The sequence below is a fragment of the Neomonachus schauinslandi genome, chromosome 15 (genome assembly GCF_002201575.2).
Source record: "Neomonachus schauinslandi chromosome 15, ASM220157v2, whole genome shotgun sequence".
Classification (NCBI taxonomy): domain Eukaryota; kingdom Metazoa; phylum Chordata; class Mammalia; order Carnivora; family Phocidae; genus Neomonachus; species Neomonachus schauinslandi.
Window position 1 is genome coordinate 45,176,868 of NC_058417.1, and position 13,848 is coordinate 45,190,715.

The 13,848-nt window shown below is 49.1% G+C and overlaps 1 protein-coding gene across 1 annotated transcript; it reads right to left on the minus strand.

Annotated features, from left to right (window-relative positions):
- Positions 1-9,396: 9,396 nt before the first annotated feature.
- LOC110570393 (somatotropin) lies at positions 9,397-11,084 on the minus strand. The gene is made up of 5 exons (XM_021678409.1): positions 11,028-11,084; positions 10,617-10,777; positions 10,338-10,454; positions 9,992-10,153; positions 9,397-9,699 (listed from the first exon to the last, which is right to left on the minus strand). Exons 1-5 carry the CDS (start codon positions 11,035-11,037, stop codon positions 9,499-9,501), a joined length of 651 nt encoding a protein of 216 aa, XP_021534084.1. The 5' UTR covers positions 11,038-11,084; the 3' UTR covers positions 9,397-9,498.
- Positions 11,085-13,848: the final 2,764 nt, after the last annotated feature.

Here is a 13,848-nt window from a genome sequence, read left to right on the forward strand (position 1 = left end):
TTCTTTATAGACCTGAGAGAAAACAAGTTAATTCTTCAGTGGGGCCTTCTTACTATAGGGATAATAATACTAGTTACCTATTACAGGATTATCGTTGGAAAGAAATGACATAGTACTTATAAAAGACACTAGCATGGTGTTGTACATGTGTACACAATATCAGTTCTTACTACACTAATAATGCTGGTGCTAGTCATACCTGTAATCATCATAAACTCAAAGCAAGGGTCAGAAACCCATGGCAGCCATGGAGGGCCATCAAAAGTCACACACACCACAGACACCTTTCTCTTTTCCATTGTGTTCTCTCTTCTATTCCTTTCCCTTTTCCTTTCTCTACTTTTCCCCTTTTTTGTGCCCTACGATGTAGGACAACTAGTAGGATGACCAGTTGTACCAGTTTGCACTGAGCTGAGGTGTTCTGAGATGCTAAAATTAGTAGTCTCATGCAGATGGGGAGGAGTTGATGACCCTAATATTGATATTAGTTGAAGTATTTCTCATGTTTGCTGGGGCCTCCTGAATTAAAGCTGCGAGGCAAAGTGTCATGTTTGTTTGACCCAGATGACCAGGTCCTGTCATTCTGAGGACTTGTGAAGAAAGGGGAAAGTGTCAGTTTTGTTCTCAAATGTGTATAAAGTATCAAAACAATATATGTGTTTCAGCAATGCTGATGTAAGTGTTCACCTTAAAAATAAAACTGCCAGTTATATTAACAGCAAAAATAGGTTTATTGGAGAACAGCAGAGAATTGCAATCCAGGACAAGCAAGCTACATGTACCAAACCCTAGGCAAGTCTGTAGAACAGAGGAGAGGACCAGTTCCTTTATAGACGAAAGGAGGACATTGGGAAGACTGTTCTAAACAAAAGGCCCATTGGAGTGAAGTGTGAGCTGGAAGTATGGTGGCTTCTTATTGGCTGGGCTGTTGCTGGGGGAGGAGAAAAGCCTTTCTTCCTCAGCGGTTGGTAAAGCAATATCCAGATGCACGGTCTGTCTCCTGTTGGGTCTGCCATCGTCAGGTGGTAGGGTATGAGCACTCCCCCTGCTGGTCTCCCAATTCCTTTCTAAACAAGATTTTCTTTGATTAGTTTTCACATTTCCCCTTTTTGATCAAGATCTTTCTTTGAAAGCATCACTGATCAAGAGTCAGGTTCTCCACATTTCATGGTTTTGTCCCTCAGTACCACGAAGGGCCGTTCCCGGTTGTCATGTTCTAAGTGGGCGGGAAAGTGCCTAGCAGTTGGAAACCACTCAAGCCACATTTGAGTAACAAGGAAGGTTCAGAGGGAGAGCTCTCAGGTACTTCCCACCTGTCGTCCAGATTTATCAAGACTGTAAGCACTGGAGATCATCCCCAAGGGTTGAGCCAGCATCACCTTATTGGGTACATTGCTTTTAAAAGTCTGATAGGCAACAAAATACAAAACTCAAAATAATGATACAAAACAGAAAAAGTAACATTAACAATTCCACATCATATGATGGTTCTAAACCAGGACTCTAGGTCTGAAAGTAGCTAACTGAGAAATTTATTTGCACTTATTCAGACCTAGGGGAGAAAGGTTCTCCCTGTGAAGGCAAAGTCTCCACCTAAAGCAACCATGAAAGAGGAATCGTGGATTCTGCAAGAGCACACGGAGAGAATTAACCCAGTGCGGTGGGGAAGAGACAGTGCAGGGAGAAGCATGGAGCAACAGCTGATGAACTTTTTGCAAAACAGCAAACTTTGAAAGCTGTTTAAAAACAGTATTGTTATCTCAAAAGAACTGTTTGAAACAAACGTGTTATTGATAATACAGCCTCTAAGGTTGCAAAGACCATGAAGTTCAGAGACCATGAATTTGGCTAAGAGTCTAAATTCAGTTAACAGTTCAGATGAAAGAAGTCTTTGTGAATTCTGAACCTTCTAATCCTTCAGAAAAAACAAGTGTAAGATTAATTTGTGCTGGGATCATCATGAGGCTGTTTCCAAAAGCCCATAATCAAAAAAAGAGGTTTCCCCCTTTCGCACGGACTTAGAAAATGCAGACAAGGGCATCATCTTTCCACACACACAAAAAAGAAGCAACAGTGAGAAAAACGTATACAGGCCTGCCCTGACATCTTGGAAAAGTGGTCCCATCAGACGCCACCTGCTTCAATTCTGGGCAATCTTACCTTCAGGTCACCAGAGGGCATGCAGGTCCAGTCAGGGTTTGGTGCTTTCTTTAGATGTGTCACATGAATTCAAGAGGCTATGCTCTGGAGCTTGGTGGCATAAGGGTTGTTTAGAAGTTCCTAATAAAGTCTTTTCCAGCGAGGTTGAAGAGAGCCTTTCCGGAGGTGTCTTTTCCAACAGATGAAATAAATCTCTAGGTTGCAAGGTGTGAGGCTTAAGATTATCATCTCCCAGGAATGGACCATGAAAAGACAGCTGTACCAAAGCATGGTTATTTTAACGAAGCAGTTAGGCCCTTGCAATACTGAAGTGTATCTTCTTTTGTCAACTGGGGGTCAGCGGAGGCAGGGGCCAAGGGTATCGGACGTCCTGGGACTACCTCAAACGGTGAGAGTCTACGAGTTCCAGGGTAGATCTGAGATTTAGGACTAACGGCAGTGCTTTTGGCCAGTGTATTTGAAGGATTTCTTAAAATTTTGCCAATTGAGTCTTAACAGTGCCATTAGTCTGTTCAACGAACCCTGAGAACTCAGAATGGTATGCACAATGAAAAGTGCTGTGAAACCAGCCAATGGCACAGACTCGTTGGGAGCACCTGACTGGCAAAATGGGTTCTCTGATCACTATGCAGTATGAGAGCGGTTCCCCAGGTAGGGATATTTTTTTTCTAATGAAATTTTAGCCACAGAAGAAGCATTGGCCTGTCTACAAGAGAAAGCATCATGCCAGTGAGAAACATACAAACCATGGCTAAAACATTTATATCCACGAGAAGGGGAAGCTGTATCAAATCCATTTGTACAAACAGGTTTCCCTGGATTATACTTTAGACAGGTGGGACAAGAGAGGAAGGTACTTTTTGTGACCTTGTTGATATTTCCCCACCAATACTGGTGCGTGAATGCTATTATTTCTCAGTGGACCAATGTTTAATGCATGTACAGCGCTAAGGAATGGAAAATTTAGAATTTCTGGTAGGGCTGGATTGTTATTTGGTCCAAACCAGAAGTCCCCCTTTTTATTGAGTCAACAATTACTAGATTTCCAATAGTGTTTTTCCCTCTCTGGGGCCAATTGTTGGGTATCTCTGGTCAATTTTTCCAAGTTATCATTTGGGAGAACATCACTTTGGAACATGACAGAGGTTTAGCTTTTTGTTTCCTTGGGAGCACTGTTTCTGGCAGAAATATAAGCGAAGTGGTTTACTTTGGCCTCCAGGGAGTTGAGTCTAGAATGCCCAGGACCCTTAGTAATAGCCAGAGCAGCCAGCAAAGTATGGCATCTAAAAATTTTTGGACATAGAAGCCATTTTTAATTTTATTCCCATTGGAGGTAAAGACACCTTGCTGTTTCCATAACATTCCAAAGTCATGAGCTACCCCCAAAGCATACCGCCTATCAGTGTAAATGGTAACGATTTTATCCTCAGCTAAGTTACAAGCTGGAGTAAGGCTGAATTATAAAGGTAAAGCTCCTGTCTCAACGACTTCAAAAGGAGTTGCTATAGCATACCCAGCACAATATTTACCATCCTTTAAATAAGAACCATCAGTAAGGGGCATCTGGGTGGCACAGTTGGTTAAGCATCTGACTCATGATTTCAGCTCGGGTCATGATCTTGGTGTCGTGGGATCGAGCCCCACATCAGGCTCTGCACTTAGCATGGAGTCTACTTGGGACTTTCTCTCCCTCTCTCTCTGCCCCTGCCCTCCCCCCAACTTGTGCTCACGTGTACTTTCTCTCTCTGAAATAAATAAATCTTTTTTTTTTTTCTTTAAAGATTTATTTATCTATTTGAGAGAGAGAGAATGAGAGACAGAGAGCATGAGAGGGAGGAGGGTCAGAGGGAGAAGCAGACTCCCTGCCGAGCAGGGAGCCCGATGCGGGACTCGATCCTGAGACTCCAGGATCATGACCTGAGCCGAAGGCAGTCGCTTAACCAACTGAGCCACCCAGGCGCCCTGAAATAAATAAATCTTTAAAAAAAAAAAAGAAACATCAGTAAAGCATGAAAAATCTGCATTGGTTAGAGGTGTTTCCTGTATATTTCCATGGGGGAGGGTCAAAAGGTAATCTGTCAGCGTTAAGCTTGTGAGGGGTTTTGTCTGGGTCTAAATGTAGTCCTTGTTTCAAGATTAGATGCCCTAAGTATCGCATCTCAGTTTGAGCAAATGGCCTTTTTTTTTTTTTTTTTTTTTTGGAGACCTTATGTCCCTTTAAGGCCAAAATTTAACAGGTGGATGCCGTCTCCTGTGAAGAGGTTTGAGAAAGGGAGCAGAGAAGTAAATCATATACAAATTGTAACAAAATAGAGCTGCAGAAAACTTTCTATCACCCAAATCAGCTTTTAAGGTTGGTGAAAAGTAAAAAGGGCTGTATATGCAACCCTGGAGCTTACTGTCCAGGTGCATTTCCATTTTTCCCAAGTGAAAACAAAAAGGCACTATCTTTATCAAACGGGATGGTAAAAATGCACTGTATAGATCAATTACAGTGAAAAATTTGCCTTCAGGGGCGCCTGGGTGGCTCAGTCGGTTAAGCGGCTGCCTTCGGCTCAGGTCATGATCCCAGGGTCCTGGGATCGAGACCTGCGTCGGCTCCCTGCTCTGCGGAGAGCCTGTTTCTCCTTCCCCCTCTGCCCGCCCCCCCCCCCCACCCGCTCTGCCTATCTGTACTCTCTGTCAAATAAATAAAATCTTTAAAAAAAAAAATTTGCCTTCAGTGGGACTGGATGTCCGTAGCATATGGGGCTTAGGAACAACAGGTGCCAAGGGATAACACTGTTGTTATTGCTCAGAGGTCGGGGACAAACCCCCATCCTCAGCTACTGGGGCTTCCTCACCGGTAAAACATTGGTATTATAGGCACGAATGCAGGGGATAATGAGGCTCCGGGCCTTGCAATCTTCTATTATAGCCTTGATGCCTTGAAGGGCTTCTTTATACGGTACTGATTCATTCTGAGAAGAGATTTTGAGGGATCTATTTGAATCCTGCTGGGAGGTGCACTGTGGATTCGGCCAGTATCACCTGCAGATGTTGCTCATAAAGAGGATGGTAGCTGGGCCAAGAGGAACAAACGATACGACTCTGCTGTGGTGAGTCTGATTTCTGCCACACCAAAGGCCAACACACTTTCAACAGCCCCAGTTCCACCAGGAGCAGTCTGGTTCCAAATGGGAGTCAGACCGAAGGGCAGCCCAATCCAAAAGGAACAGTTGGGTTCAGAACAAGAGTCAGACGGAAGGCCAAGCGAACACTCTCAGAAAAAAACGAGATCTGAAAACGCATCCGGAATAAAGACTGGAGAGCTCAAACACAGAGCAGAGCTCAAAATCCAGGAGAAAACTTACCCTCAACGCCAAGGTCCTGGAGGAGTCAGTGCGCCCGGCTGGCTCTGCGGGTACCAGCGCCTGTTTGCTCCCCAGCCCCAGAATTGTTGGGGCGCTTCTCTGCATCCCACTCATGATCACTAAGGTTAACCTTAAAAACAAAATGCCAGTTATTTTACCAGCAAAAACGCGCTTATATGGGAATAACGAAGAATCACAATTTACGGGAAGTACGCTACCCCAAAACCATAGGCAAGTCCGCAGGGCGAAGGAGAGAACTCCTTTTCTATAGAGGAAGGGGGGACGTTGGGAAGACTGTTGTAAACAAAACGTCCATTGGAGTAAAGTGGGAGTTGGAAGTATGGGGGCTTCTCATTGGCTGAGTTGTGAGTGTCTCTCATTGGCTGGGCTGTTGCTGGGGCGGAGGAAAGTCTTGCCTCTAGTTGCCTGATAGTAAAGTGGTATCTGCAAGGTCCATCTCTTCCTGTTGGGTCTGCAATCGCCAAGTGGCAGGTCATGAGAGCTCCCCCTGCTGGCCTCCCCACTCCATTCTAAACTAGGTTTCTTTTTATTAATTTTCACAGAAATTCGGATTAGAGTAAATTTAGGTCATTTTAGGTTAGAGTAAATTTAAAAGATTACATGGAGTCCGAAAAACATTATTCCAGGGGGGTTCAAGATTACTTGAGCTCTGGCTATTGAACTCTTTCTTCGGCAAATCTCACCAATCTCACCTTTGGGAAGATTTTTCATTAGAAATTTAAAAAAATTTTTTAAAGTTGTGGTAAAATATACATAACATAAAATTTACCATCTTAATCATTTTTTTAAAAATCATTTTATTTTTAAATAATCTCTACATCCAACATGGGCCTCAAACTCACAACCCCGAGATCAAGAGTCACATGCTCTACCAACTGAGCCAGACAGGCACCCCCCATCTTAACCATTTTAAGTGTACAGTTCAGTAGTGTCAAGTACATTCACACTGTGCAACCAGTCTCCAGAACTCTTCATTTTGCAAAACTGATATTCCACCCATTCAACAACAACTCATTCCCTCTTCCCCCAGCCCTGGAGACCAACCATTCCACTTTCTTGTCTTCATAAATTTAACTATGCTAAGTACCTCATAGAGAGAAATCATACAATACTTGTCTTTTGTTACTGGCTTATTAGAACATTTTTAGAGGACTGTTTAGAATTAGAAACAGACAGAGCCACAACTGACCCAGGTCTTCATCACCGGTGGACCCGGATATCTCATCTTTGTGGTCCCTAACTTACTGGTTCTCAACTTTGTTTGTACATTAGACTCACCTGGGGAGTTTTTAAAATGACTCCTTCCTGGATCCCTTCCAGACCAATTAAATCAGAACTGCAGAGAGTGGAGGCTACTGCCAGAGTTGTTTAGAAAACATTTCAGGTGTTTCTAATTTGCAATGGAGCGTGGTCTCCACTGCTTAATTGAAAAGCTGAAAGGCAGAATAACATTGGTCAAATCAAAAAGTTTAGGGGAGATGGTCTTTAAGGTCTTTTTAAATTCTAAAATTTGCAAAATCAACCAGTATCTTTGAATTTCTCAACAAGCTTTGGTGGAGTGGATTCTGCTAAACCCAGAAGGAGCTGAGCGGATGCTCCCTGGCCTGTGGCTCCCCCTGCAGTCTACTGCTGTCATGACAAGCCCACTGTAGAACCCTCTCCCTAGCAGCTGTTAACACGGCTCTGAAGGCACACTTCTGCCACATTCATTCAACAAACACCGTACTTTTTAAAGAATGGTCACGTTTCCTTCTAAAACACTTATCCAAGCTAAGAGATCCTTATATTTATGCTCATTACCTCAACTTCTGAAGAATATGAGCTTTCCAAATAATTCTAAGATCCAATGAGGGATAATACAGGAATACTGCTTTTCAGCTTAATGTGAGAAATACTTCTCTGAAACCAGAGCGGTGTAATAGAGCGAGATGCCTTGTGAAATAGTAACTCCCTCATACTAGTGCTACACAGTGAGTGCTATCTCTAGGCGATGCTATGGAGTAAGACTCCTAAATTAGAATGAATTAGGATGACCCATGAGCCCCTTCTAACCCCCAAAGTCCATGATTTTAAGCCGGACACTAAAAGAATGATCTACGGCAGGCGAATGGTTTCTGAGCTAAGAAATGGAGCTCTGGGTTCTGATTATCCCAGCTCTCAACCACTCCCCAAGAACTTACTAAATGTCAAGTATCCAAAATGAATACACGTGGGTCTTGTTTTAAAGAAAATTCATCATAGCATATACAAATTTGAACTTTTCAAGATTAATTAGGACACTGACTTTTGTATTATAAAAGAATCATCGATTTTGTAAAATCATGTTTGGATAATAGAGTTACTTTGAGCATCTAAGTATTGATTTATAGGTCACTACTTAGCGAAGGTGCTTGGGTGACCAAAGACTTCATTCTAAAGTGTTAACCACTGCCCTTGTAAGTTTATGTGGAAATAAGAAAGAAACAATTGAGAAGCGATTAGCAAAACAGAATTTGATTTAATAACAAATATTTAAACATTCCATCAGAAAACACGGGACGCTCCAAAATTCAGTGCAAAAGAGCTGCAATTTCTTGAGGGCTGTAATGTGTCAAACACCTCGGAAACACCATTTTATCTAATCCTGACATTAGCCTTGCAAGGCGATATGTTATCATCTCATTTTATGGGTGAGGAAACTGGGTCCCGGAGAGGTTAAGTAATCTACTTATGAGCCTAAATTCAAGTCCAAATATTTCTGATTCTTTCCCTCACAAGTTATTCCAATCCACTGCTCTTAGAACAAATCACTCACTGACAACTCGAAGAGCAAATGCGTTTGGGTTCATTTTTGACCTTAAAAATGTTTGCAATATGGGCGCGCCTAGGTGGCTCATTCGGTTAAGCGTCCAACTCTTAGTTTCGGCTCAGGTCATGATCTCAGGGTCGTGAGATCGAGCCCCGCGTCAGGCTTCGGGCTCAGTGCCCAGTCCGCTTGAGATCTTTCCCCCATCCTGTCTCTCTCTGTGCTCCTTCCCCCACTCTCGCTCGCTCTCTCTCTAAAATAAATAAAGAAGTAAAATATTTTTAAAAATGTTTTCAATGTGAATTAGTCACCAATGTTTAAAAATCAGATTTCACGTGAAAGTCTGGATGTCCTGCGTGTCTTAAAAATCAGGAGGTTTGGAAGCCCTGCCCTGTGGTCCTGAATGGCGCCAAGGCCTGAGTTCTCCAGGTTGCTCTGGTCCCCATGTTCTGTGTTGTACCCCGGATGAGGAAGTGGAGTGTCAGTCAGGACTTATCCCTTCACGCCCAGCCCTCCTCACTTTCCTAATTATCTACCTGGCACCTGCTGGTGCTGAATTTGCAACCCCGATTTAGTGTCTTTCCTCCACTTCCCTTGCCACCGTTCAGATCCCCAATATTCTGGGTCTGTTTGTCCCAAAGCCTTTTGCATCGTTCCTGTTTTCCAAAAGTAGGCGCGTCTAATGTGTACTTTCTGCACAAAAGTAATTCTGATCTCTCTCATTGTTTTCTCCCATGTTGGGGCATTTTGCTTCTGTACTTACTAGCTTGTCTTGCTTTCCACTTCTTCCCGCTCTTGGGGGCTAGATTTGGTGTTGTGGGGCCCATGGGGGAGGAAGGAACACCTCCAGAGATTTTATGGGGGTGCGCCTGACCTACGGCTGCCCAGAGAGCTGCGACCCGGGGCCTGGGCAGGGGACTTGATGTGCGACGGACAGGAGTGAGTGTGTCCGTTTCTTTCTAGCCCAGGAAGAATCGTGTCAGTTACCCTTCCCAGCAGATCCCACGGGATGCCCGCGGTGGTCTTCCCAGCCTGGCCCTTGACCCGCATAACAGCATGACACCTACTCAGATGGTGTGATGCAACTTCATTTTATTAGGAAAGCACAGTGGACACGGGAGTGGCCCTTTCCAGGGTGAGGGGAGGCTCAGGGGAGGGGGTGAAAGGGAGGCCCGGCCACTAAAAGGCACAGCTGCTTTCCACGAAGCGGCGGCACTTCATGACCCGCAGGTACGTCTCGGCCTTGTGCAGGTCCTTCTTGAAGCAGGAGAGCAGCCCATAGTTCTTGAGCAGCGCGTCGTCACTGCGCAGGTTTGTGTCAAACTTGTCGTACGTTTGCTTCAGGATCTGCCCGGCCCGGGGGCTGCCGTCTTCCAGCTCCTGCAAAAGGCGGGGAGGGAGAGAGAGAGACCCAGGCCTCGGCTGCTGCTCCTCCCCGGTCCCTCCGGGTGCGGCCCTCCCCTCCAGGCTCAGGGAAGGGAACAGAGGATTCACGGGGGGTGGGGGGACCGAGGAAGCGCTCTCAGGGGTCAAGGCCTGACTGCTTACTATAAAGGAAGGGGCACCGTCGCCCCTGGAAGCCCCGCACCCCTCGTCTGAGCCAGCGGGGCCACCAGGCCCAGCAGAGGGCGGGCACGGCCCCCCAGGAGGGGACCCACGGCGCCATCCCCACCCGCATCAGCGCTTGGATGCCTTCCTCCAGGTCCTTCAGCTTCTCGTAGACTCGGTCCGAGGTGCCAAACACCAGGCTGTTGGTGAAGACCCTGCTGAGGAACTGCACGGGCCCGAGCCACGACTGGATGAGCAGCAGCGAGAAGCGGAGCAGCTCCACGTCCTGCGGGCGGAGGGGGCGGTGGGCGCGCCGGCCTCGGCCTGGGGGCCTGGGGGCCTTCCGCTGCCACCCTGCCACCCTGCGCCCCCTCCCGCCCCAGGGGCCCGACTCCTGTGGAGAGGAGGGGCTGCCTTCTTGGAAGGAGGGAGGCCCCTGCCCCTGGGCCGGCCCACCCTGGCCTACTCACGGATCTCTGCTGGGCCTCGTCCTTGCCCGTGGGGGCCGGGATGGTCTCCGAGAAGCAGAAGGCGGCCTGCGCATTCTGGATGGAATACCTCTGGCCCTCGGGGATGTACGCACGCTCCTGCAGCAAGGACACCCACCCAGGGCCGCCCCACTGCTTGACTCGGAAGCCCCCTCAGGCTGTGCTCAGCAGACAGCCTCTTCGCTTTGATGAAATCACCCTGAACTCCTCACCCCTTCCTGCACACCCCCCCCCCCCCCCCCCCATTCCTGGGACGCTTACAAACTCTTTGTAGGTGTCGGCGGCCAGCTGGTGCAGGTGCTGGGCCCGGAGCACGGCGTTGGCAAACAGGCTGGACAAGGGCATGGCCGGGAAGGCGCCCACCTCCTGAGGCCAGGGCAGGCAGAGCAGGGTGAAGGCCAGGAGCACAGAGTTCTGAGGGCCTACACAGGGACACACAGGGACACACAGGGACACACAGGGACATAGAGGGCAAGGCTGGGGCCCAGGCGGAGAGAGGCCTGTTTCTTTCCAGCCTTTCCCCTGCCCCCGCCCCAGGACTGAGAACATGTAACGCTTGGCCAAACGTCTGGGCACAGACCTCTGTGCTCCCCTGCAGCAGCCCCAGAGCCCAGGCTTAGCGCCCCCATCCATTGGCAGGGCCCCCGCCTCGCCCAGCCCGAGGGAACTTACCTACAGCCATCGCAGCCGGGTGAGCTGTCCACAGGACCTTGAGCGCTTTCGGGAGCTGGGTGCTGGGATCCTGGAATTGGTCCCTCGTGGGCCCTTTTTATACCCTGGTCCCTTCTCTCTCTCCCCCTCCACCCCCCCTATTTTCTCTATACATTTATGCATCGGGCCACTGGCCGGTCTGTACTGATGGATAATTTAGAGCCTCCTCCCTCCTGTCCTGTTCCCGCTCTTCTTGGGGTCATGTCCCCCAGGCCTTCCCTGCCATCTTCCCCTCTCCGATGTCACCGGCCCTGCACATAGGGTCTCAGCTTGAGAGACCACCCAATCGGTCCTCATTTCAAGGGGGAGGTGGCAGGTGCGCTCTGCTCGGGTACCGTCATGGGGTGGTCCGCCCAGGTGAGGAGGACCCAAACCGGTCCCCAAAAGCGGGGCTGTGTCAGGTCGGCTGTGCTGGGAGGGCTGCGCCACCTTTCCTCGCCCTCTGTTCCCGATCCTCCGCCCCGCACAGCTCCCCTCTGTCCACCAGAGAGAATGTGTGTCTAGGGAAAGGGAGCCCAGAACAGCCACGGATCCTGAGGTTTCTGGGCACAATTCAGCCCCAGATTCCACTTCTGCTGCTGTCACCATCCCCGACCCTTTCCTGCCATCCCACCACCTGGTCGGGCCTGAGGCAGCTGGTGCTGAACACCGACCTCCAGGGGGCCCCAGCCCCACACTGTCCACTCCCCACCAACTCCCCCCCTTTTCCCTGACGTGGGGGCACCCCCAGGTGGCTGGGGCAAAAGACCAAAACTGGAGGCATCCCCCCTGCTCCTCGGACCTGCTACAGAGATGCAAACCAAGGAGAGAAGTGAACAGACCCAGGCCCCAAATGCTTCCCCCCGCCCCCCAAGCCCAGGCACCGCCAGACGATCTCAAGATGGGAAGAGGCCTTGAGGGCTTGGGTCTCGTCCCCAGCGCTGGAACTCCGGGTACAGCACCCCCACAGATGCTCTCTCCAGTCACCCTAGTCTCCTCCCAGTCTTTCTTCCCCTTTAAATATTCGTACAGAGCTCGTCACGTTGTGACACGTTTGACCCCCACAACCATCTCGTGAAGGCGGTATTATTACCTCCCATTTTACAGAGGAGCTGACCGAGGCTCAGAGAGGCTTGCTCGCGCCAGCTACCTCGGCTGAAGCTGACCTCCAAAACCCTGCTCTTCCCCTGTTGATCATCCCAGACTCTTTCTCCCGAGCAGAGTGGGTGGGCCACTCGGTCATTTCATCTTCTAAATCCCCCTCAACACAGGGATTTTGTGTTGCCCCCTCATCACGAGGGTCCTTTTGCCTCATTTTGTCCTCCCCTATGAGGCAGACTTTTGTTCCTCATTTCCGAGGCGAGACTGGCCCAGAGACACAGGGTGCACGTCGGAGATCAGGTAGCCCTGCAAGGCGGGGGCCGGGAAGGCTTGGGTAGGACAGCCGCCCTCCAGCCTCCTGGTGCCCAGGCTTGGGGACATTGTGGCATCTGCAGGCCACCAGCCACAGATCACCCCCAGGGCTAAGAGCAGGAAAGAACACATTCCCCTCCGTGTAAACCTTCCACCCCTTGAGTCTAAGAACATTTAGCACTTGCCCTGTGGGAAAACAAACAAATGAACCAGCAAACCCTTCTAGAGGTCATTGGTTATGGTGTTGACAACCAACGTTGAAAAGTCACACCCTGGTGGTCCAGGACAGGAGTACTGGCGTCTTGCCACCTCCCACTTTTAGGATACAGCTTCCTTTTCTCCCATCATTCTGGAATCATTGCCCAACCATGCCCTGATTCACTATCTGTTGGGGAAGGCACTGGACGCATGGAGCTGTTCCCCAGGGGGGGCTGAGGGAGGATCAGAGTGGGCTATCATTAAAGATGGAGGCCTGAGGAAAAGGGGAGCGTGGGGAAGACTTTCCTCTCTTCCCTGCAGCTCTACCACAGAGGAGGGGCCAGGAGCAAAATGGAGGAAGCTCTCTGAGGCCCACACAGCCTTCCACCTCCCCGCCCCCCTCTTCCCACCCTGTGGAGGAGGACTGATGTGGAACCCTTCATGACCAGTTTCTGGCTCACGGTGGGGGGACTTGTATGTGAACTGTGGACCACGGGTGAAGCGTCAGGCCTGCCCTAGGACTGAGGGTACAGGAGCCCAAGTTGGGGACTGCTTGAGAACCACACAAGGTGAGCACAGGGGAAGTGTGGCTGAGGTTCCCCACAGGCAGGGTACTGCCAAGAACAGATGGAACTGGCCAGATCAGGGGAGGGGCTCTTCTCTTCTCACCAGACCCACTTCCATTGACCCCAGAACTAGATCGGCTCACAGGACTCTGGAGGTCCCTGAGGGTACCCCTTTAGGGTTACCATGGTGGCAGCAAGAATGGAAGGGTGTGGAGGTAGACTTGGGATTTTCCCTCTGGTGCTGGGGAGTCATCCACCCTTTCTTGGGGCACCAAAGGGCCAGACCCCTGGCTTCTCCAGGTTCAGAGATTGTCAAACCATGGCCTCCGTATGGTGGCCGGTAGGAAGAGGCTGTGATTAGCATCTCTGGGGTCAGCCTCAAAAGACTCGAGATGAATTGCCCATCATCTTGGAATCCATGAAATTCAGTGTGTTTGGAAGCCCTTCATATTTTCAGATTTGAAATCTGGGGTTTTCTGTACCTATTATGGAAGCTCATGGATCTGCTCTTGATCAGAAAGTGGCCTCTTTCAGGCTTCAGGAACCCCTCTGAGGTTCAATCCGCGGGGTTTGGGGCCAACTTATTTTGGAGTCATACTTACCACAGCCTTAGGGCCAGCCTCAGA